This window comes from Anser brachyrhynchus (genome assembly GCF_964034855.1).
Source record: "Anser brachyrhynchus genome assembly, chromosome: 6".
Lineage (NCBI taxonomy): Eukaryota > Metazoa > Chordata > Aves > Anseriformes > Anatidae > Anser > Anser brachyrhynchus.
The window spans coordinates 20,994,170-21,019,341 of record NC_137700.1 but is presented as its reverse complement, the minus strand read 5'-3'; the positions used below and the strand labels follow the sequence as shown (position 1 = coordinate 21,019,341).

General features: G+C 41.6%; 1 protein-coding gene across 2 annotated transcripts in view; it reads right to left on the bottom strand.

Annotated features, from left to right (window-relative positions):
- Positions 1-25,172, bottom strand: part of IPMK (inositol polyphosphate multikinase) — a 40,915-nt gene that overhangs the window by 5,772 nt on the left and 9,971 nt on the right. For both annotated transcript variants that reach the window (XM_080598475.1, XM_080598476.1), the window contains 3 exons: positions 15,015-15,111; positions 8,244-8,416; positions 981-1,062 (listed from right to left, as the gene is read on the bottom strand). In XM_080598475.1, the coding sequence (XP_080454601.1) occupies positions 981-1,062; positions 8,244-8,416; positions 15,015-15,111 (352 nt within the window). The remainder of the gene's footprint in view (positions 1-980; positions 1,063-8,243; positions 8,417-15,014; positions 15,112-25,172) is intronic.

Genomic DNA, 25,172 nt, shown 5'->3' with positions numbered 1-25,172 from the left:
GAAATGAAATCAAATGCTGTTCATTTGTTTGGGGATGGGAATGATTCCTGATTTGAAGGGACAGGCAGCATTCAGTTTCCTTTCAAGCACAGTTATTAAACGAATCAGAACTGAACTGAGGAACTCAGGTATTTTCAGTCACCTCCCCACACTGGTCCTGCTGTACAGAACAGCTGGGCTATACATATACAGAACCTATGTTGGGTTGGATCATAAAAAACTAGCCACTCTGTGTATCAAGCAGTAGATGAACACGGTTCCTGCTCCCCTCATCATTTAAAGCAAGCATCTCAACTGTTTTGGGCAGGGACCCACTAAATTCTCCAGGGATAAACAAGCTTCAGCAGCTCCCAGCTTCTTTATCACAAGTGACAGAGCTGACAAGTTGGTGCCAGCTCTAGAGAGGGGTGTGTGTGTGTGTCTGTCTGTCCTTCTGTCCCCGGGGGGGGGGACAGACAAACAGATGTCAGTTAATGACTAGTTTGAAATATTTATCACCAAATAGACATACAGTGGTAACATTTTTATTTATTGTTAGTGTAGAGCAAGGTAAGAATTGATTTCAAGTGAGATGGTCAGTGAAAAGCGTGTTTATAGCAGCTTTTTAATAGACAGCACTTACTCACGGAATACAACCAGAAATATAAATATACAGATTAAAAACGTTAACACTTCTAAGATTTCTACCTCAATGGAGTATCAAGCCTCAATTCTGCAAAGAGATTGGATTCTACCACAATTACTCCCTTATTAATAGTAAAAGGGATGTGTGATGAGGAAATTCTTATAACTGTTGTTACAGCCAACTGCACATTTAACTTAGGGTTGACAGGTAGTTCAGATGATACAGGGCACAGCTAAAGACCCATCTGGCAAGAGGAGAGAAAGGGAGTTTTTAAATGGGAGCACAGAGACTACTTTTTCACACAGTTCTAAAATAATAGTAATATCAAATACCCAACAGCACTGAGCTCCCTTACCATCCTTTACTGTTTCCTTCGTCAAGCCCCTTCCGTAGTGCTGGTTTTGCGTCTCGTAGCTGTCAGAAGAGACATGGTAAACCTGCAAGAAACAAGAAGGTACATCTGTTCTTATTGAGGGCAACCAAGATTTTCTGCATGAGACACCTTACAGACAGGTTACAAATCTTTGGTACCACTTATCCCTTCAGTAGCTGTAAGTTACTTAAGAGGTCAGCACTGCCCTCTAGTGCTCCGATCTGCAAAACAGTGCCCCTGCATATCTTGGGGTTAATCTACAAGTTGTATTTTCCTGCATCAGAAAGACATCATACTAGTTACAGAAAACATTTTACATAGTACATACCTTGCAGATCAATGCTAAGATGTGAAACCATCACACTCCTACTAATCTTGCTACAAATATTAATTCTGTAAGACTTAACGTGCTCATGCATTCACTACAACTATTTTGCAGTTCTTAAAAATATAAATATTTGGTACAACAGCAAAACAACAAAAAGTGCTATGATGTGACCAGGAGTGCCCAGTACACAAGACCCATCTGAAACTATGATTTTTGGCACAAATGAGGTTACATGAAATAAAGACAGCAGCCGAGTGAAAGCTCGATTCCAGCAGATACTGGTACAACCAGCACAACGCTTTCGCCTGAAAGGCAGGCAAATCACACATGTACAGTTTTGCCCATATCAGGAATTGCACAAGCTTAACAGCTTAATTAAAAACTGTTTTATACAGAGACACATTTTCTCTCTAACTGAAATAATTTCCATTGTAGAAACGTGCCAGCCAGCCAGGCCCAAATATAATTTGTTTATGAGAGCGTAGACAATTCCTACTTGCAGAAATAATGGTGTTACCAAGCAGGCGGTTGTCTCTGGCAGAAACTTTCTGCTTGGCATTTGTTCAGACCACCCAACCCTGCGGCACCCATCCCGGCTGCCGCACTCTGCCCTCACTTCACCCATCGCACAGAGAGAGGATCCCACAGAGAGCAAGTGGGGCTGCACCGGTGAGGTGCCTGCCCATGGGCAGTGAAAATCGGTGTATAAAATTAAGTGGTATATGAAAAATAGTAATAACAAAAAAAGCAGAATTCCCCGTTTTTTGTTTGTTTTTTTGCAGCCTCCCACACCAAAACTTCTCTCCCTCATCCAAACCGCGATGAGCACAGTCTGAAAACACAGGCCCAAACTCTTGCTTTGCAGAGCAGCTAGAAGGAAACGTCTCAAAAAATTCTTACTGTGACAAAAAGATTCAAGTAATTACACTCAGTGTCCCCAAGGAACTCAGATCCTGGTGTGTGGAAGCAAAGACTCCAGCCATCAGCCACGCATTGAAAGGGCAGTAAATAATTCTGATTGTACTAAAGAAACAACAGTAGTAAGCCTGAGTGTTTCAGCTCGCTTGGTAGTGGGGATTACTTCCCACTGTTATGACTCCGACTTCTACTGTTGTAACAGCTACAGAAAGTGAGGTCCTGCTGCCTATAAATTGCAGAAGAGCGCAGTGAAAGAGGTGAGTTATTTTAAAAGAACATCTGACTAGTGTGACTTTGGTTTCACTAAAACAACCGTTTTTCTCCACTTCTTTTCTTTAAAGCACATTAGATAGAGTACAAAACATACGAAGCCAAAGACAACTTATTTAAATACTTCAAGTACCAGAACTACTTTCAAAAGCTTTCAAAAACTTTCAAAATTTCAAAAAGAACACATGCAAAAGGTAATTAAATACATCAAGAATAATAAAGTGTATTCCTTGGGAAGAGGAGCACAAGTCTGGAGACCACGTCCATGTTTTTACAAGCTGCATCTTCATTTCAGTGGCATCAAGCGTGCGCGTTCAGTCGGCCTAGGGGCAGCAGCCTGCACACATCTGCACTGCAGCACGCTCACGAACACATAATCCTGTTTACCAGAACCTTATCTCTTAGCCATAGGAGCTAACCGTTTCTGCGACACGGGCAGTTGCTCAAAAATGCTGATTAAGATCTGCAAGCTCATTTTCTTTTCCAAAGAAACGCTGGAACAGCGCATAAGCCCCCTGTGCCTCTGAGTGGAGTTTCCCACAAAGCCCACGAAGCCACCCTACCTCTTCTCATAACTTGCACAAACCCATTCCCCCCAGTTTTAGAGGTTTAAAACTCTTATGTGCAAGTTTTGCATCAGCTGGGTATTTTTAGCTATACAAAATGGTTGGTGACAAACTGCTAAGTCCCACACATACCAGCACTGCAACGTACATATTTAACTATCTTGTGAATAAGCATGCTCAGAATACCCTTGGTTACCAAAGGGCTTGGCTGCAGTTCTAAGTTATTTTTCTTTTCTTGAAGACAATAGTACTGAAGGACAACACATGCAGGTAATCGTGAAAGTATTCTCCACGTTAGCCAAAGAGCTGTCTCTTAATTCTCCTCAAAGCCTTCTCTCAATGGCAAGGAAGTGGCTGCTTGAACCATCCCTGGAAGATCTCAGCGAAACACAAACACATTAAGCCCCGTACTGAAAGCAGAGGAACAGAAACCCCAGCTCAGATAGGAGCAATCTTTCACCACATCTTGCTTGGTCGTCACCCCAAAAACAAAGGGATCGCTGTGCTGTAGCAGCACGAGGCCGAAATTGACTTCCAAGCCGAGAGGCTTCTTGCCTCACTGTGCTTTTGTTCACGTCGTCACTGCGGCTAATCTGCTCCCAACCCTTCCCAAAAGGATATTTGCCTTTGAACCAACTTTTCTTCTGTAACCCTGTTGTTGCGACTGCCTGTACTAGCCCATTTCTGTCAAAACGATGGCAAGTCAAATAAGTCACATCTGTAGCCTCAACAACAGCCAAGAAATTATTAGACAGGAAAATCTCATTTCTTGTCCACCTGCCACGGCTCGTTACACATTTGCTCTGCATTCACATAAAGAGTTCCACTGCATAATGCAAGACAAAGAAAATGCATGAGATCTGCAAAACATCTCCTGTAAGAAAAGTCCTGCTTGATCAGGGATTTTTGCACATTCCTACCAGGCAAGAATGGAGATGTTTCGGTCAACAGCGTGTAGGCTCCTCCTTGTGCCTACAAGCACTCCCTGTTCAGTGAGGTTTCTGCATAAACAGACCTGGAATCCAGCAAGATAAAAAGTTTTTTGGTTTTAATTATTAGTAGTAGGGACTCTGTGTGGGCAGCATGTCAAACAATACTGATAATTAGCTGACAAGGGAAATTATTTTTGGAGTTTCTCTTCCAAAAGCATTTGGCTTTTGGTTCCCCACATGAGGTGTTACATTATTACTGTTTGCATATGCACACATTTTTGTACCATTTTTAAAATTATGGTGTTAGTACAGTGAGACACTTTGGAAACCTTGCAGCTGCAGCTTTAGAACGTTAAGTTGAAGACTGACTCCAGGAAAGCAAAATATCAAACATTATACAGTGTTATTTACACTAATTCAGTGCTGGCTTACATGGTGAAGCAGAAAAATACACAACTGTTCAAATACTTATCTATGGAAGCTCCCTAACTTGTAGAATTATCACTGAAATATGTATTTTCACACTTTTTGCTCACATCTCACCATTATCCCCATGCAATGCACAGGTTTCCTTTATGTCTGAAGAAGCCGGGTTTCTCCACAGCCCTGTGATCTCTCAGGGACTTGTTCCAGCCACTATGGAAGACTTAAACACTGAGTTTTAATAAACCCTATCTTTAATAAATTTAGTAAGTTGTAGAATGAAATTATGATGAAACCTATTCAGTGACAGAGCAGAACAATAACCTCCTAAATAAAAGAAACAGAGACACTGCAGTTAAGTCCTGAAGCACTTTTAAAATAGCTGAATACATTATTTTGGATTCCCAAAACTTCCACAGAGCAGCTCATTAGAATAAATTTCTCTTATGCCTGCTTTTTATAATAATGGGGAGAAAAAGGAGGCCACCTCTCATGTCACCCATCCCCTGCTTTTTCCTAACATACAGGAGCTGTTATCAGCCATAAGGCCACAACTGTACCAGCTGTCGTTTATCTGATGAGTCCCTCACCCAAGAGGATGACAGATGAGCATCCTGAACTCTAGAAATGAATTTCTGAAACATCCTTCAATTGACTGGCAGATACGGGACTCAGGGGAATTGCTGCGCTCAGTTTTGCAGCACGGATTGGGCACTGTCGAATTTGTGAGCATTTTCTTTTTTGCTTTTGTTTTGTCTTCCTCTGTTTTCTGAAACAAAGCTTGAATTAGATTATAGAAATATAAAACAAACAAAAAAAGCCTTTTTTTTTTCAAGGAAAAATATGAACGCTAGATGCAGGATTTAATAGCTTTCTTATTGTTCCCCTACTAAATCTTAATTGATATATCAGGGCTTACAAAAATTGCAATGTTAGAAAAGGTTCATACAGAAAGAAAATGGTCTCAGCTGCAGTTAGTTTTAAAATATCTTGCAGGAACATGTGCTGTAGATTAGGAAATTTGCTTTTAGAAACAGCTTTGATAAGGTATCTGCATTAATGTATGCAATAAATCACAGGCACAAACAAAAGTACATGATGGATTATACAGGCAAAGTTACATAATCATCGCTCCGTGCTTTAAAAACATGTTTCACAAAAATTGTGAGCTATGTAATACTGCAATCAAGATGCTCTGAAAAAGAAAAAAAAAAAAAACTGTAGAAATTGGAAATTGTGGAGTCTGAAAGGGCTGTGAATCAAGATCACAACCCACACATTCTGCTTTTATTCAACAGCAAATAAAACACTCTATTTTTAATACTGCATACACTGCTACGATATTTCTTGTATATTTATGTCTACTAGTAAAACCATACTGCAACCTGTATTTCTGTTACTGAAGCTGTAACTTAGTGTTCTGACTTACATTTGAGCTCTCCCTACTTCTGTAACAAACATATGTCCTCAACCATCTGAAGGAAGGAACCCCTGCACTGACTATGAAATAGGTTTTTAACAAATGTTATTGAACTGACTGTGCTTTCTAAATGTGGCTCCATGCATTTCTTCTGCCTATTCAGTGAATAAAGATGAGCATGCTTTAGCACGTGCCAAATGCCAGAGCCATGTACATAAAACAAAGCTCTGCCAGTTAGATTATTATCATTTTTTAAAGGATAAGCCGTATGTATGTATGTATAACTGGATGATTACTTACTTATCAGTGCATGAAAAAGCCGTATTGATGACTTTTGGGTAAAAAAGGACTATAAATACATTTTTGTTTTAAAAAAAGGTGTAACATTTTTGCTTGTTTCTTTCTTCATGACAGCTTTTATGCTGTGTGCTTTAAAAGCATAGAGAACTGCATTTTTCCTTCTTTTTTTTTTTTCCTGGTACCCCCTTTCTTGCTTTTCCAAAATAGGAACAGTGAGATACCTCCTTCATCCCCAGTATTGCAAATAACGCTGAACCAAGAGATTAAAATCAAAACTCTCTTCTTTCCAGGTTGTGTGATACCATGCAAACATGTTTGCCCAGCAAATGCCAGCATCCTTTACCCAGCATGTTAGCTGTTACAAGCAGAAAATGCCTGTACAGGAGACGGTTTTACATCACGTCCTGAATCCTGGAATAATAAAGTAAGCAGACAGGCAGAGAGCACCCCATAATCGAGAGGAGGCAAGCTGAGCAGAGAAAATGCCTTGTTTGTGAATGTGGGTTTTGCTAAGTGCTGCGTGAGGGGAGGAGGAACCTTTTGAAATCTTTCTGGAAAATAACTTCAACATGCAATTTGGTTCCAAACGCACAAAACACATCTCATCTAGTTAAACACCGGATGGGAAACTGCAGTGCTTGGGAGAACCATCATTATAAACACAGCTTTAATTAGGGAATCAAAAGAATTTCTGCAACAGGATCAAGATGCCAGTAAATGACAAGGTTACAAACAAAAACACAAAACACCGTAGAAGCAAGCACCCCTTTTACGCTGTCAGGACACAAAGAACGTGAAGTACGTTGTTTTACGGATGAGATAAGAAAGGTTATGTAACGATACAAGCCAAATCCAAGGCTATAATCTTCAGCCTTCCTTCTCGATCCAAACTGTTGGACTGGTTTTTGACTCAACTCCCACATGCTCTCTCGCAGGCTTGCATAATTACTACTCATGACCACTATAATTTATAGCTGTAAAAGCTTATCTCAAGACAAAGTTAAGGCTGAGAGCCTAGGCAATTAGGTACAAAACACTGCAGAGATTAGAATTATTTCAGACAATGGTGCAATCTGGGTACTGTTGCTTTCTAAGCAAAGTAGAGGCTTACCAAAGTCTCCAGCCATTTATGTTTGCTGATGCAAGCCTGCGAAGCCCTGGCTTCCTCCATGCGAGTATGGCAAATAAAACCTCACATCAAAACCAAAAGTACTCCTGAGCCAGTTGTGGCAGGAAAAAAATACTTCAAATGCATTGCATCAGGCAATCATTACTGACATTAACGCATTTGTGTTACTGATCCATAAACGTTCTGTAAAGCTTTTCCTTATGCTTAAGTATTACAGCAGTCAATACGCAAATACTCATTCATCTTTCCCCACGTTTAAAAGAAGGAAATCTAATGGAGTCACTAAGGACACCTGAAGGTCTTTACCCATCTCAGACTAAGCTCCAACTGACAGTCGTTCCTCAAGCACGTATGCATCAAAGACATTTTCTTTTGATTGAAAGCTTTTTTAACTGCAGACTGTAAGCAGCTATTTATAACTATGCATATCACCTCTGAAAAGCTAACTTACTCTTCCCTAAATATAAAAATTACATTGTTTTTATAAAAGCAAATCAAAAATAAAAAAAGACTTGGAGAGGACACAGATTGTTATTAAATTATAAAGACTGGTCCCTTCTGTAAATCTCTGATACAAGCCTAAACACCGAAAAAAAAATGCTTTACAATCTTTAAAACCAATAGCTATGCAACAAGAAACGACTGCAACTACATTCAGTTTTGAATGAATATCATCTAGCCCAACACCTTTCCTGTATGTGTGTATATAAATAGAGAGAGAAGCTGCAAATAAACTCTCAGAAGGGGCACAGCCAAGTTAAACACTTGTGAAGGGAAGCAATGTTTTGAAACATACTTCACATGACAGTTGATACCAGTACTACCAACACACTGAGATAACACTTTATTTACACAAAACTCAAAAGCATTGTCATTTGCTAGATAAACTAGCTGCTGTATCTGGTGCTGAACAACAGACCAGAGCATAAGCTGAATTTGAAAACAAAACAAGTCCTTACCCTCATGCCAAGTACCAAAAAGCCAATCTCTTCCATCAGCGGGTACTTGCTGACCTGCTGCTGTATCTTCTCAGCTGAAGCATACGGATCGTAACTTTTCTGCCCTATTTTTACGTCCATTATGCAAGGCTTATTAAACTTACGGGTCACATCTTCCAGTTTTAGATACATATCTGTAGAAAAGACAAAACTTTGGTTAGCAGTGGGGCAAAGCAAAATAATCACAGAGATTTTGCTGAGCTTCTGTGGAGGAGGGAGAATAGTTAAAGGGCTCACATGATGTTAGGCCTCAGAGTCACGTTTGTCCCTGAACACAGCCTAAGTCACGGTCGCTGGCAGCCACAAACTCCGTTGGCATTAAATTCTGAATGCATTCTAGTTTAGAAAATAATATATAGTTAAAGAGTGCTAGCCTGGCACTCAAATTCAAATTATTGCCCAGATGAAACTGAGGAGGAGCTGTTATTAAGCCAGTAACATACTTCGCATTAATAAGCACATACACACACACCGGTTACTGCATGGCTGTTTTTTCAACGGAGACTGCGTTTTCTTTCTGTGTGAGAGTGGTAGAATTCAAACTGCAATTTTCTCTGTCATTTTAGAAAGGAAATTAACATTTCATAGTGCAACGAGTCTCCTTTTTCTCCTCCCTCACCCCCTTTCTCCTTGGGCACCTTTTGGGGACAACACTCCTCAAATCCTAGGCTGCCTCTCGGCCATTTCCAGAAGTCCTTTTGGGTGAGTGGACTATACAACAGCCCCAGCCCCTCAGAGTGCCTGAAGATTTAAAGGAGGATGTAAAACCTGGTCAAACTGGTTTATGCTTTTCTCCAACATAGGTAAGAGATTATTTTCCAGCATGATTTATGACACTGATTGTCAGAGCACACCAAGAAAACCAACTCCCTCAGTAACTGCCTACAACTCGGTTGGAGAAAGCGTGCACACATCTCCAGCCCTTGGCAGGGCACGACATGTACGAAGGAAAAGCTGGGCATCAACACCCCTCTCATTCTTCACATCAGCTTCTGCTAAGCCTGCTTTTATCAGGCCCAAACCTCCCATAGAAATCCATTTTTCTTTTGGAGTCCAGCCTACTCCATGAGCATGTTTCCTTGGCTTTAATGCAATCTGCATACACACGGACGCTGTGTTCTTCCCCATTCCTTCAGAATAATCTCAAATGGGATTGCCAAAGAAAGCAAAAACCTCTGCAGTTAAATTTTAAAGAGGGAAGAGGGACAAAGTGCCTTAATTTCACAGCTGTACAGAAAAGTAACAAAGTCAGTTAGAGTCAAGAAAAAAGGAACAAATAATGTTCCTTTCTACTCAGTAAGTAGAGACTCTTCCTTAAAGATATGAAACTGTTTTTTATTACTTACATCCTATTTAGAGCTTCGATTTTTACACCATTATCACCACGATCAAATGACCCAATTCCCCAAAGTACACGTGCATCAATCTGAGAAACAGATTTGATTTAATCCTTAGATGTTTGCTTTATCTATAAATGGAACTAAGCATGTTTTTAACTGTATAGTCATGCTCAGGAAAGTGTGTCAAATCAATATACTATTTTAAAAATCCAGTCTTCTACTAACTCAGTGCACCAGCTTACATTATTTTTCAGTGTCCCCAGGGTTACAAATCAATCTGTCTGCAGCAAAAAGAGTTTGGTTATAGACTAGCTCACTCATATACAAGGTTTGTTAACTATAACTGCAGGGATACCCAAGCTAAAATAACTCACACTTAACTCTGAGAAAGCCACAGACAGCAAACAAACCCCACATTTGCTCATTAGATGTCCCCTAAGGGGAAGGTAGACAAATGGTCTCCCTATTAGGGAGCATATTCTGTATAAGCTGGAATGCATGTGCCACTTCTTCTATTCAAAGTGTTCATACACAGGTCAAATTCAGTCAGATATTGGCAAAGCTTTAATTTTTGAGGTTTTGGGGACCACTACTGACTCCGGAGGAGTCCTACAACCTCTCGGCTCTCTGTTATTGAAACAAAAATAGTAAAAAACTAAGCATCATCTTTCACACACAGCCTTCTTCACACTACCTAAACTACGGTAATCAATATATTTTTGTCATCACTCTAAAACAATCCAGGAAACAACATCTAAATGAAATGTAATGATTTCTGAACTTGGCTCTCAAAAGCACAGAGCCAGAGATATGGCATGGGGCACGGGCAGGGAAAATATAAAAACATCTCAAAAAATGGCTGTTGTCCTTCACCACCAACCCCAAATGCATTGGATAATCTCGTGAGCAGCTCCAGACTCACTGTTACAAATACTAAAATTATCCAAATTGTAAATTACCACAAATTATTCAAATTATTTAGATGCGATGTTGTTTGTCTGAGTTATTTTGTAAACCCTAAACCATGTGTATGTAAAGTAGTGTAAAACATCTGTTTCCATAAAGCAACAACAACCGAGCCCATAAAAACAACTAGTTTGAAAAGTAGAACCAAATCTCCCAAACAAGCCCTTATTCTTTCAGACAACAAGCAGGCAAGGTAGTTCGGCTCTTTCCATCACAGACATTTGAAGAGCACTCACGGGTATCCGCCATCCTCTGCTCCACTCATCCAAATCCCTCTTTTTAAGCATACAGCACCAAAATTCAGCATTTCTTAAGATATTTAACTTTTTATTTCTCCTCCCATTTCAGAGCTGCTAGGCTAGAGTATCCCCCCTAAAAACCTCCTAAAACATAACAATTACTATTAAAAAAAAAAGGCATCAAAATAGCTTTGGAGCTAACATTAACCCTGGGAAATACTAATTACTTGGAAAAGTCTGTGTATTATCCAGAAATGACTCATCTCTCACACTTTCTGGAATTATAATTTAAGTCTTCATCTTCAGCTAGCTGCCAGCTCAGTCAAGATTATGTCCCATCTGTTCAGAGCACACCCCCACTCTCAAAAAGCTTTTTGTCCATGCGGGGAGGGCAGTGGCACCACAGATAAATCATGGCACTGAGCTATTTTTTTTTCTGATTACAGCTTCAGAAAATGCATCAGGTGTTTACACATTGTTTTTCCTGGCACTGTTTGTGTTGTGTTCAACATCTATGGTCAACTGTGCCAAACCCCAAAACCAGAGGATCAGTACACACCGGGATTTTTGACACAGCAACCCTTACGATATCTTGTGAAGAGGTAACCAGAGAGCTCTCCTTCCTGTTTTGTGAAAAAGACAAACGCGGATTTTTCAAGCACTTCAGATTTTCTAAGTTATTATGTGGAATGCTCCTAGCCCTAAGTGCGTCTGAAAATCATGCATTCACCAACACAAATAATTTTCTATTGCACAAGTAGATAAAAATCTCTGATGTAGATATGCTTCATACCAATAAATTACGTTTCAACTATCTAAAAATAATTTAAATTAATATCCCCTGCAGAGAAAAGAATTCATTGGGATTTTTGTATCTTAGCTTTGGTAGATAATCCTGAACATGTATTTCAACAACTTCATGAACATGTATTTCAACAAATCATTCCTCAGAGGCTTCTCCTCCCCCCTTTCTATGTTTCAGCAGAAGAGGAAGAGAAGGGAAGATGTGGTTTGACATATTATTTACATATTTTATTGCAGTCCCAAAGGAGACAAACCAAAAGACCACCAAAATTCAGCAAGTATGTATGGCATGAACCACTGCAGACTTGAGCATGTATATGCTGAAGCATTCAGTACTTGCCAGAGTCAGAAGTCACAAAATAACTCCAGGCATCTGACTTCTTTTCATAATCTGCAAGGCATCTCTCAAAACGTATGAATAAACAGGAAAAAAAAAAAGCCTCAGTTGCTCTCAGCAGCAAAAGAAAAGCAAGGTTTGAAGTTGTCTTGTGTTTTTCTACCCTGTTCTCAGTTTAGGCATCAGAAAGTAGAGCCCAGTATGAAATGAGCAGTGGTAAAGTTGCTTGCAAAAAATATGCAGGAGCAACAAGTAGGCAGCAGAAAGCACAACTCTCAGCAGGAGATATAAAAAGCTTAACATGGTCTGACATATCTTCGCAGCAACTTTTCCACTTGCATATTAATAAACTCCCAACACCGACAATGCCAGGGAGCCCGAAGTTGAAATCAAATTGTCTCACTCCAATTTCAGATTATCTTCGGGAGATGGAGTGTCATCCCTCCCTCACCCTGGCTGCCATGCAGTAGCACTCGGTATGGGATTTCTGCATAACTAGAGTTATTTATAAGCTTTTATTGATACTCTATTTTGAATATTGCTCCATCTTTTCTACCTAGAGGTTTGAAGTTCAGCAGAAGGAACTCCTTACCTGTCATATGGAAACTTAGAAATGCGCACAAATTATGTTCAGAGTGGTCCTAAATTCAGCTGCTGTTTTGTTTTTGCTTTTTTCTACAGGAAACCTATGGTCCTCTTGTCTGGGTGAACCTACTCAAACTCCCAACCCTCTTCCCAAGATAACAACTCAGATGCTACACATACAAAACACCACTCACGAAAGAACTTCATTGTCTCATAAATAAAGGAGTTTTATGTTAACCAAAGGTGCTTATGGCCATCCCCTCTCTCTGGGCGAGCGGTTGCTCCTCCACACAAACACTGTTGGAATATATATAGATAGACCAGAACAAGCAGCACACAGCGGGGCTCTGGTAACCAACAGATTTATTTCATTTTATTTAAGTGCAGTCACCTACGCCCAGTTCCGCGGCAGTGAGGAGTTACTGGGTTCACTGCTCAGAGGCTGTCTGGAGCTGTGTCCCCACAGGACGTGGAGGAGTTACTGACGAAGGAAAGGTCAGGGATGCAAAGTCAAGATTGCAAAAAGCTACACATACAACCCTAATCTGAACGTAATAACTAGTTATCTTTGCAGCAGCTAGATTCCTTCATCTGGTGTCACGGGGACATGCCATAGCAGCTAAGCAAGCATAAGGTCCAATCTTTTCAGTGGTGCCAGAGATTACTCCACAGTTCATCTGGGGGGAACAGGGAACAAACCCCACCCCTGATCTTCCCAAAATAGCCTTTCCATGCTCTCTCTATACTCTGTGGGTCTACTTCACCTCTTCCTATTTTTGTAAACTCCATTTCCTACTTTTTATGCAGTTGAAACACAACTGTGGTGATTCTTCTCACCTCTGGTGTCTTCTGCTGTCAGGCACTGATGCACAAAGGCAAATTCATCACAGAGGTTTTCCTCCACACCTGGCATTAGCAAAACTGCATTTGCAAATGCCTGCTGGTCAACAGAGCACTTCCACATTGAATGGCCACCTCCTTAGCTTTGGACGTACCCCAGCACGCACATGTTCTGCTAAGGTCCACGATCTCCACTGCACTTGATTTTTGTCTAGACTACACAAAGCTCGTTCATGCTGCAGGTAACAGAGTTTACAGCCAAGTGTTTTGTTTGAACCTCCACTGCTGCTCTCTATGAGCAGAGCTCCCAATATTGCAGAGATTTTTCAAGAACAAAAAAAATCAAGTGTTGCTCTTCCTTTAAACCAGCTACATCCATTCCTACAGGCTACTTCTCTACTACTGGTGGAGACCTGCCAAAATTCAGCCCCATGCTGCACAGTGTTAGTTAATTCCCAATGTAAACTAGGGATGTGTTGAATTACCATATCTCAGCTAGACCACACATTTTAAGATCCTACTCTAAGTAGGAAAAATTGATTTGCAGTTTGGAGGGGACACTAGTGAGCTCCGTGACACGCATAAAATTAGGAGGGAAGGAAAAAGATAGCTCTGGTAGAGCTATGTGGGTTAGTGCCAAATATGAAAGCGTGAAGGCGAATCTGAGCCAAGAAAGCGTTACGTACTGACACAGTCCTCACTGCATTTATTTTTACAGAATTTAGACAGTGACTTTGGATGCCGCCTCACCGCTGTCTTGGGAAAACAAGTCTATCAAGGGACAGCACAAGCAAAAGAAGATAGAGCTGTGTTAAAGGAACACGGCTTCTAGTTTCAGTGCCTTTGCCTTGAAATAAACTCGAGGGCATCCTTTTGTTTCTGCATGTTCCAGAAGCTCCATCTCCCAATGTAAATACGAAAGAGCAGAAGAAAAATAGTTGCTATTTTAAATATACATAAAAAATATCTCCATCGTCTCTTGAAGAGACAATCTTCCAATTGTCCTCCAAAAATACCTTTTCTTTCTGACTCCTAAGATGTTATACAAAGTTAAGCTACCAGAGCTTTGTTCCATTCAAAACAGTAACAAAGGATGACAAGCAGTGCTCTTAAACGAGACAACTACCAAAAAATATGTTTGGTATGATATGGCAAGGTGATGGGATTCAACCTCTAGAGATCCAGTAGCAGATTCCAGCTTGAATGCCTCACCTCAGACCACATCCTGTCTCTTTTTTCCTTCTTACACACCCATACGGCATCTGTGTCCTGCTTTGATGGCCTAATCAGACAAATGGGCATCCAGCCCACCCCTCCAGCATGATCCAGACCCAAGCTGCAGCTCTGGGGCCATATGCATCAGGTTCAGCTACTTGGAAAACATTTGTCATGTGAACGGCCATGCCTCATCTACCCTGGGCCACGAGGACGATCCCAAAGAACCAACCTAGCCAGAGGACTGCCAACTGGAACGTGTTCTTAGTGGGAAAGAAGCGAGTTACAAAACAAAACCAAAAAGAAAAAAAAATGAAAAAAACTACAGAGCTTGCAACTGCCAAAAATCAGGCTCCATAAGATTTTTCCAGGAGGTTTGGATTAATAGATAAAATTAGAACAGTACCATTTGGTGCAGTAGGTGGTGACCAGACACCGAAGTATTTTGGCAGATACTCCCGCAGCTCCAGAAGAATGCTGTCGCAACAGTCAGAGTCATAAACCTGAAATAAATTAAGGGGAGGGGGAGACAAATAATGAGTTTAAAACATTCACTTCATACTTCCTGTTGTCCCATAATTATCATTTCTGGCACTGTTTATTTTCATAAATTTAGGATTCCTACTTCACGTTTAAAAACATACAAGATGAAAATAAGAATTATCACAATCTAAGACAAGTGAATGGTATCCTTGCTTTCAATTTTTCAAGTGGAAAAGATAGATCAACTCTAAGAATAATGTATGGCTTAACTTCAATAAAAATCTTAACTGTAATTGTTAGCGTTAAAGTCTATTCAGCAAAAAGGGAGTCCTCCCATCCTGAATCCAAGGCTGTTTGGGATTACTCCACTGTATTACGAATCTAAAGCTTTATCAGGTAAAGCACACAAACTCAGACTGGCTAGTGTTTCCTTATTTCCTCCAAACAACTCATCCTGTAACTACTCCAGACAAACAATGAACAATCCAAATGCATGTGTCTTCATCTGCTTAAAGTCTTTTGACATTTTTTTTTCCCAACTTCTGTTAAGAAAACAAGAACAGTTTGCAAACAGCAGCGGGCTTATGCTGCTGAAGGAACAAACCTTCACACAGTTACAACAAAGCCTGGGATACTATCTGCCATGGGATCGCACGACTGTCACCAGTTTTCAACGCTGCTGTTAGAAGGGTTTCAAACCCTTTCCTTTGACCCCCACAGCAGATCTAGTTATAGACACAGAGGGCAGCCTAGAGCACCATTTGACTAACGTGGTTGTCTGACTAAGAGCTCCACACCCACAGGAGTACAGGTTACAATTAATATTAGTGCATTTAGGAACCACTTCATCCTAATACCCTCGCAGCTACCTCGCCTCTGATGCCCCCAGGCTCGTGTCCTGCCCCAGTACTGCAGGAGCTGCACAGCAATATCCCCAGACACCGCACACGGGTGACAGGGACAAGCCACAGCTCTGCTCTCACTTCAGTATGCAATGCACAGAAGTGCAGACAGAGCACGCTGCGAAGTCAGAAGCAATGCAAAAAGAATAAATTTCCCATCTCAGAGCTCTGCAGAGTTGGCTTAGCTCCTTGCTTCGAGATTGACATTCGGCCACGGTGGAGAACACCCTGCAACAGGAGCCACAGGCAGCTCACATGTCAGCATACACAACCCTACATTTCTAATATTAATACCTCTAAAGAGGAAAAAACCCCAAACTTGAAGTCCAGCCGTTATTTCACACCAGGCAGCCTCGGCTACAACCACCACTGCGGTGTGACCCTAGGCAGAGCCTCAGGCAGCAGGAAGATGAAGTTGGTTGGGGTGGGTTTGTGCTAAATTTAGTTTTCATTGCAGAAACCTCGTACGGGGCAAACTCAAATCTCCAAGGACTACAGGTAACAGTGGCTTCCCCCTTGCTAAGGCAAGCTGGTAGGCTGATATTTTGCGTGCAGAGACAAAAAATAAAAACAACTTTGCTCGTCTCTGGGATCAGCTGCTGCTGTTTATTTTTATTGATGCAACATTGCTTTGATAAGCATCAGATGTTGCCAGCAGAAGACAGTGATCTCCCTGGGAGACTGCGATGCAGCTTGCTCTGAAAGAAGAAAATGAAGGAAGGAAGGGAAAAAAAATGCAGGTGGAGGGGAAGAGAGACAGACCTGATGCTGGGGCATAGACCCTACCTTTGGCAGCGATCACTGTCCCCACTGACCGATGCCACTCCTGGGCCAGGACTGGAGCACAGACTGCCGGGATGACTTCCCACCACGGCTATTTGCAGACGAGCAGCACAAAGCCCATTTCTGCTCACCGCAGAAGCCTGCTGTTGTGGCACCCCTCAGCTAACTGGCAGGGAATTAGGCTGCACCCTGCACAAATACTCTTCTCCTAGGTGAACCCAAACAGGTGTGAGAGGCAGCAACCATCACGGCACAGCCCTGACGTGGCAACAAGTGTGTGCATTTAGGACTGGACACAGAGGAGACAGCTGGAAGCAAGAAGTGCAGCAGACAAGGAGGACAAATGCTGAATGCATCTGAGACACAGGCAAACTGTAAGAATGTGCTCACTTAACTTACTGGCAAAACAGGATTTTAGGAAAGACAGAGGAAACAGCGTATTGGGAGACCATTAAAAAGAAAAGACTCTTGTTGTGACTTACTTTTTAAACCCTGACAGTAGGTTCCAGTGCTAAAGACTTAGCAAAAAATACTTAACAGTATGTTTCTGGGTATTTCAAGAAGCGGGATACAACAGAGATGTTCAGGTAAGTGGGTGTAATAGCCCAAAGTCTAGGCCAAATGAGGAAAGAAAACCCCTCCAGAAGAGGTATCTTCTACATAGCCCATCCTTAATACACTGATATAAGGTATTTAAAATGGAGAAAGAACTCACAGTAATGTAGTGTTCAGTATCATTACCTCAGCATAACAGAATTAAGTGCATTGCTTCTGTCTCTCCAGAAGTCATCTTGCTCCCTGAAGCAGTAATAAACTCCCTTTTTAAGTTTGACGTAACACATACAAAGCACTTATTTGACCTTAATATAGACCTCAGTCTCAGCCTGTAATGTATTTGTATGTCAAACAAGAATAAGCACTCAGATAATGAAGATCAGAGGAAGTCATTTGGTGTGGGCAAAAGCAACAAAAACAGACATTTCAGGAATTACAATCATTCTTAGACAGGACAAAACCACTCCTGCTCATTAGAAAGGGCCTAAACCAGCAACAACGGGCATTTCAGCTCGTTTCATCCAACCCACTAGCAAGCTACACATTTAAGAGTCATTCAGAGTGATTAATATGACAAATATGGGTATATGACAAAAACAACCCTAAATTTACAGAGGAAATAAACCACACACCCCATACCCCGGAAGGTATTGCTGCTGACAGAGCTGGGAAACTCACTGGAGCAGAGGTTATCACTTACCCTGGAACAACCTTTAGAAGTAAACCATTGTGCTTTCATTTATGTTAGCAATACTCCACCTTCATTGGAAACGCAGCTGCTGGGTTTTGCACGCAATGACAGGCCTGTTTCTTGAGCACACACTGAAAAACCTAAGCTCTTTCTGCTTTACTGTACATGACCTCTTCATCCAACAAATCGAGAACTGCAGACCAAGTTGGCGTCAGTTCAGCCAGGGTAGGCATCCCTCCTACACATCACAGGATGCATTCTTCCAACAGCACAAACTGGAGACATGAAACGCAGTTGCTGCTGGGCTTAAAAGCAAGTAAACAGGATGCTGACATTTGGAGGGCTCACAACATGTCCATTACAAAGTACTGCAGCTAACTCATAGGAAGAACATGCCCCAGATATGTTCTGTGGCAGCTCGATAGTCTAATAGACACCATGAAGTCATAATTTCCAGCTACTCAGAATGTTTTAATTCCGAGGCAAATTCACCCTCCCCTAGTTTTTAATCCAAAGTACATTCTGTTTGTTTTGCTAAGTCTGACCCAAACAGATTCATCTGTTTTTTAATGCAAACAGGGGCTGCTTGGGAGAATGGGAATGTTCTTTTCCGTATTTAAAGCAGCATGACATTCGCTCTCCTTTGTTTTGTAAAGACTAGCTAATCACATAAATGACTGAGGGAGGGTAGAACAAATGTTTAAATTTCAACAGGAAACTAGTTCTGGCAGTAGAGACCCATCTTCAAGTGTCCTGATGGAAAGACACCGCTTTGATGAAAATGTAGTTTCAACAGAATTTCCTCAAGTATGTACAAGAGCTGATTTAGAAAACATGGGTTTTAAAACATGCATTTATTTAAAAGCGATTTGAGTAGGAAACTAGAAATACCGGGGCAGGCACGCCAGTCCCAACCATCCCCTTTTCTTGTTGCTTGTTACCATAAGCTGTCCCTGAGCAGTGGTGCTGTCGCTTGCAGAGCCTCACGGTACACAACCAGCCGCCAGCAGCAGGTGCAGAGCTCAGTTCCAAGCTTATTTCTTAGGGGGTTCCTGGGTGGCAAACAGTTGAGAAGCCACACACTCAAATTAGCAAATACAAGATTTACAGATGATAGTGCAACCTTAAATCTGTCTCCCTGCGTGTACGCATTACATCACAGACTTTAATTACCTGAGTGTGCACCGCATTTCCCTCCAGACTCCTACATCGCCCAGTTATACCAGGCAAGTACAAGGGCCAAAAAAACTGAGGTTCTAACAGCAGCTCTGCCTTTAGCAATTCGTAACTGCACAGCTTTACAACTCGGAAAGCTTTTGCTTCTTTTTCAAAGTAGTACCATCATGTTTTGACTTGTCTGCAGTACTTCTTTCCACAAATATGACTGGAGTTGAGCCAGCTCTGTTTATATCCAAAAAAAATCTGATACCAGAGTAATTCCAAAAGCTAAATATTTACGAATGCTGTTGTACTAAATGCTATTTTAATAAATTGCGATTTTACTATCCAAAATATAGCTGCACTATGCATTAGATTATAGTCACTCACAGAAAATACCTACAGAAAGCCTAGAAAAGCTTAAAACAGTTCAGGATATATTTACGTTTCCACAGTCTGATCATGCAGATGAATTTTCAAATAAGAATGGCGTACACCTGCAACAATTCTATCCTTCTCCCAGGAGTCAGGGAAAAAAAGTCACAGAAAGGAGCTGGCCATCTTAGCTTCCAAAAAATGAAGGCTGTGAAAGTAAGCTTTGACATCTCCCAAAGAGATACTTATTTGGTGATGTTTATCAAACCAGACATTTTCTAGCAATGCCAAAAAAAGAGTAGGTCCTATTTTATCCGCTTCCACATGTTTTATATAGTCAAAATTGAGCTGACCCTAGCAAGATTTGCAGCCTGAGGCATGGAATTATCCTTACAAGAGGAGAAGCAAACCCTGACCCATTTCCAAGGATGTGGCAGAGCTTCAGACCTTCAGCAGCAGCAGCTAAAAGGCTGCAGTCGGGCACAACCACCAGCAGCAGCACCCAACAAACCCCTCTGCAGGGCTGTGAGCAAAGAGCAGTGGATGCCACAAGCAGCAAGTTCTCCAGAACAGCCAGAGGTAAGCTGGGTAGGGACAGACCGTCTAGACCCCCTTCCTTTCCCACAGCCACTTACTCCAGAAGCAAGGCAGGAAATATTTGGAAGATGCAAGCAGGCACTCCACCCTACCCCATCACAAGCACAAAAGGGCTGTTTCCCTCTTCACAAGACAGCAAACTCCCATCTCATCTTTCATCCCACAAGACTCCCAGGCAACAAAAAATTAACAAGAAAGCAAGTTTAAATTATTTGCTTTACCCACACATACACCCTGCAGCTGCTGGAAGCCACCCAGCTGGGCACAGTGCAGGGTAGTGGGCATCAGGAAGTTCTCAGTCAAAATCACAAATTAGAGATGAGGTTTCATCACAAACCTCTTGCCACGGAATTGAGCTTCCTCCTGCCCTTCCGCCTCTCCTAGGTTCACAACTCATGAACACAGGCAGATGATATGCCCAGCGTCAGCTGCGTAGGAAGCTGGAGTCCCCAATCAACTTGAGGGCTCTTTGAAGTCAAAGATAATTCTTCTGTCAGGATGTGCAACAAAGCCTGGTCTCTCAGGCACCATAATCAGATTTTTTTTTTTTTTTAAAAAAGCACACTCTGGAAGAAGATACCCAGGAAAGTGTAGATGATTACATTTATATCAACAGCATGGACACCTGCTAAGCAGCTTTCTGAGTAGGTCAAGAGACTCCTAAGTTGAATCTAATTCAAAAACACAAGACAAACTGCAGATGAAGTTTGCTATTCCAAAACCTACGTTTGTTTGGTATATGCATTTGTACATACAACAGAGACAGAAGCATCATGTTTGTGCTTGGTACTCTCCGCTAGCAGCCAAACTAAGGAGAACATAGCCTAGTTGGTCATCTGATAAGGAAGTTTCAATTTTAACACACTAAACACTTCTTCTCCCCCTGCTCTTCCTTCTTAGTTCAACAGCACTTACCGTCCACCCAACAGCACCGTAGTGACACTGTCCTCAAGTTACCCATTGCAAAAAGTCAAGCCATCAGCGGTCAGAGAAATGCAGCAAATCTCAAGGCAAAAAGTCAAGTCCCTTTGCTAATCCATACCTTCCTCAAAGAAATACAGTACAGCCAGTTCTCATCTATCTGTACAACCACTACATGAAAATAATAGCTCTGTTACTGCAATGCTCGAAGTGGTGCAACATGACCACTGCTCTGCGTGTTCAGGGAAGAAAGATACTGACCTGGTCAGAAACCACTACCTCGAGATCCTCATAGATGTAAAACCAAGCTGAGCAAAGGCAGCAGCTAGACTGTTCCATACGAACTTTCTGCTTCAAGAAGATATTTTGAACCAACTCCAACTATTTATGAGTTTGAATTATCACTGGAACTATTGAAAGAAAAGTAAAATGGTAGAACAATAGGATAAAAAGAGAAATAAGCCACAATCACTGTCCCACTTTCTGTGAACATTAATAAGCACTACCCTTTGTTTCTGGAAAGCACTGAATCTGAAGATTCAAGCTAGGCAGCGAGAGAGAACAAGGGGTGGGAGGAACCCTGAAGCAGTTATATAGGCAAAACTTAATTTTGCATTTCAAAGAGACGGAAAAGGAAGACAAGTCCTGACAGACACAAGTTGGATTTTTCTTTTCTAGTGCTGCAAGAGGCAGCTCTCACGAAGAATGTACTGCAGCATTACCCTAAAGGTGCAGTTTCATGGTAGCTTAAACCAATCGGAGCCTGGCGGTGTTGCCATCCAGCTGATCCCCCAGTCTGTTTCACTCCTCAAGTTGGCTCACTGAGAAAGTGCCAGGCCAAGGCACCCTGCTAAAACCGCCTTCCAGGTACATTCTGCCACCAACACTCCTGAAACACTTAAAGCCACGTCTGTATCTTCCCTTGAGAACATCCATTCGTGCTCGATGAAATTTTTATAATTTTAATCATCTAAGCTATTTTACTAACATCCAAGTAGCTGTTCTGTAATAGCTGGAGGCATTTTTTTGGTTGCCTTCAATAAGTAACCTTTTGGAGTCCCACACCCACATGCCCTGAGCAAAACTGGAGTTTACAGACCCAGCTACAGGAACAGTAATAACACTAAGAAACCCTAGCACGCCTTTGGGCATAGTCTGCTCCAGTCAGGCATAGGAAAAAAACAAATCTGGGTAAGGGAAATGTTACGCTTGGGCATGGCGAGTCAAGTCATTCACTTTGCTTTGTCTTCAGGGAGAAGTTTGGTTTTTTGTATATATATATATATATATATATCTATACACACACACTCACATACACGTACTCAGAAAAAATAAACACACAAAAGGCTAAAAAAATAATTACTACCAAGTTGCTCCGTAAGTATTGGACATTGGAGGAATTTCAACAAGCACGTTACACGCACAGCAAGACATTCAACATCATGCCAAATGGACTTTTAAGTTTACTGATGGTTAATCTGGTACGTGGATGATGAACACCATACCAGCAGCTTACCAACCATATCTTTTTCTGAAATAAGCCTGTGATGCATCAAGTGCTGTATTTTCTGCCTAACTACAACATACCTTTAGAACTTCATCGTGATTTTGAAATACTTACCATCATAAATGAATTGAAACTTCGGTCATAATATTTGATTCAGTCTGAAAAAGTGCTTGCATTACCCTCTAGCATAGCAAGGACACTGTACTGCAACTTAACCCAATTTAACATCCCGTGGACATGCACATTAAAACCCTGTATTTTTGCTTCATTTTCAGCGGGATCTACTCTTGGAAAGGAATTTTCCTCAAAATCAGGTTAATAAGACAAGGGGATTGTTTTTTTCCTGCATGCTTGCACAGCATGGACTGTCGGCAACCTGGTCTGTTACGAACTCCACCCAGTAGTTCCCTGCTAGCATCAAATTGCAATAATGGCCTTTGACTGCCTCCTTTTACAGTTTTTCTTAGATTTATTAAAGGGGACTGTAGATTATTGTGGCACACAATGTACAAGGAACACAGCAAACAGATGCTCAGCGGACTCTTTAGGGTAATTTTCTACCACAGAGCGTGGCCCTCCCAAACTTGTTTTTGCTGCAGGGTACAAGAATCACAAAAATTTGCCACAAATTTAAGCCCTATTGTCCTGGTACAGCAGGCTTTAAGTCATTTAATAGTGACCTGAAGTACAAAAAAATCTGAGTGCTTACAGGACAGTAGAAGAACTCAGCAGATTATGAGACCTCATCCTTCATTCTCCTTAGGCAACTCCTAATTTAAAAAATACACAAATACAAGCAGTAAGTATTTCACAATTTGGTCACAAAGTCATTTTCTTCTTGTTAACCGAGGAGTACTGCATGTCCTTCCCTTTATTACAATACTTCTGTCTAGGCTTGTGGTTTTAAGTACAGAGCACAAGACAGTTTCACACACTGGTTTGGGAACTTCAATTTGCTTATATCCCCAACGCAACAAATCCGTCCTGAGCATTTTCTCAGCAGGAGGAACGATGACGAGGGCAGACAGGGAGTGTGTCAGAACGCACTCACTATGTTTGCAAGCAGGCAACTTGTGTTACTGCAGTGCCACTACCTCTTCTGGGGACGCAGCAGATGTGGACGTCCCAGAACGAGACACAGCAAAAGCCAACATTTCAGGGTATCGAGCTACAGCTCTGGACGCAGGGGTACAGAAAGGTTCAGGCAAGGCATTGCATCCCCCATATGAGATGTTAAGAGAAGGGTGCATCCTATTTCTTGAAGCTTTGTCCATACAAGACTTAAACTCAGAACCTTAGCTGGAGACTTGATCACGGGATAAGGATATTTTAGTACACAATAGCAGCACTATGGCCATCATCCACTCCTTTTTCAGTCAAGAATAATCATCTGAATCAAGACTATAAAACCAGTTAGCTGAGTTTATAAAATAGGGTAATTCATCCTGAAGCAAGACACGCTTTCCCTCCCTGATCCCTGTTGTCTTCTGTCACTAGCACAGAACAGTTTACAGAACACAGGCTGCCTTATCGTGATTTGTGCTATATAGGCTGAAAGAGGGCTGAGCCTTATGAGTCAGTTCTTGCAACTCTGTGCAAAAGCTTCCAGGCCAAAACACATCTTTCAGGCTGCTGGCTTGATTTTATGCCATGGAGGGGGAGGGAAGTCACTATAAGTCTTCTGCACTGCCTGAAGCTGCTCGAATACCAATTAAAATGAGATGATGCAAAAAGGAAAAAAAAAAGAAAGCATCAAACTAATGAAAAGCTGTGGCACAAAAGCAACAACAGGTTATAGAGAATGAAATAAAATAAGGATAAAAGTATTGATAATGGTCCAAACAGGCATACTTTCTGCCCTTTTCTTCTCTGTACCCACAGGAGCACAAGGAACGTTAATTTAAGTGGTAATTCTCTAACACACACATTATCCTCTGGTCACAAAGTCAAAGACTAACTGTTGCAAGAGGAACAACACAAGCTGCGCAAACAATTTTCATTCTGCCCCATGTACAGGTTGTAAAACGGGTAAGCTCTTTAGGGGAAAGAAAACAAAAAGACGGGTCATCACCCTATTGAAAGTTGCATTATAATGCATCCAACAAAAGTTCAGAATAACAATCGTGCGGGCGACCATGCAACCATTACTTCCTAGCTTTCAAGCGCCTGACTCTCACCTAACGTAAATCTCTTTTACATGCTGGAGTTATTTGCGTCTCCTACATCCTGGCTTTGTTTTCCAGACATGTAACAAGAGCGAAAAACAATTTCTACTATCTACAGCGGTAACAGCTTCCTTGCATTCATATAATATGTCAGCAGGGCTCGAACCCTGAACTTTCCGAGTACTGCTAGAGCAGTTAACAGAGCCGTCAGTAACTGGCAATGGGAGAAGAACTGTTCTCCAGAAGGGCCAAATGACTAGCCCAATTATCTTTTCCCAATGCTACGTGGGGTGAATCAGCTCTCGGCTCCCAAGCACTCAGGCAGAGGTAGGAAGTTGCCAGAGCTGAGCTAGGACCGGGAGAACCCCATCTGCCTTTTCACTCCAACCCCCAAAATCACAAACGTACCCTCTGGGACAAGGGTATC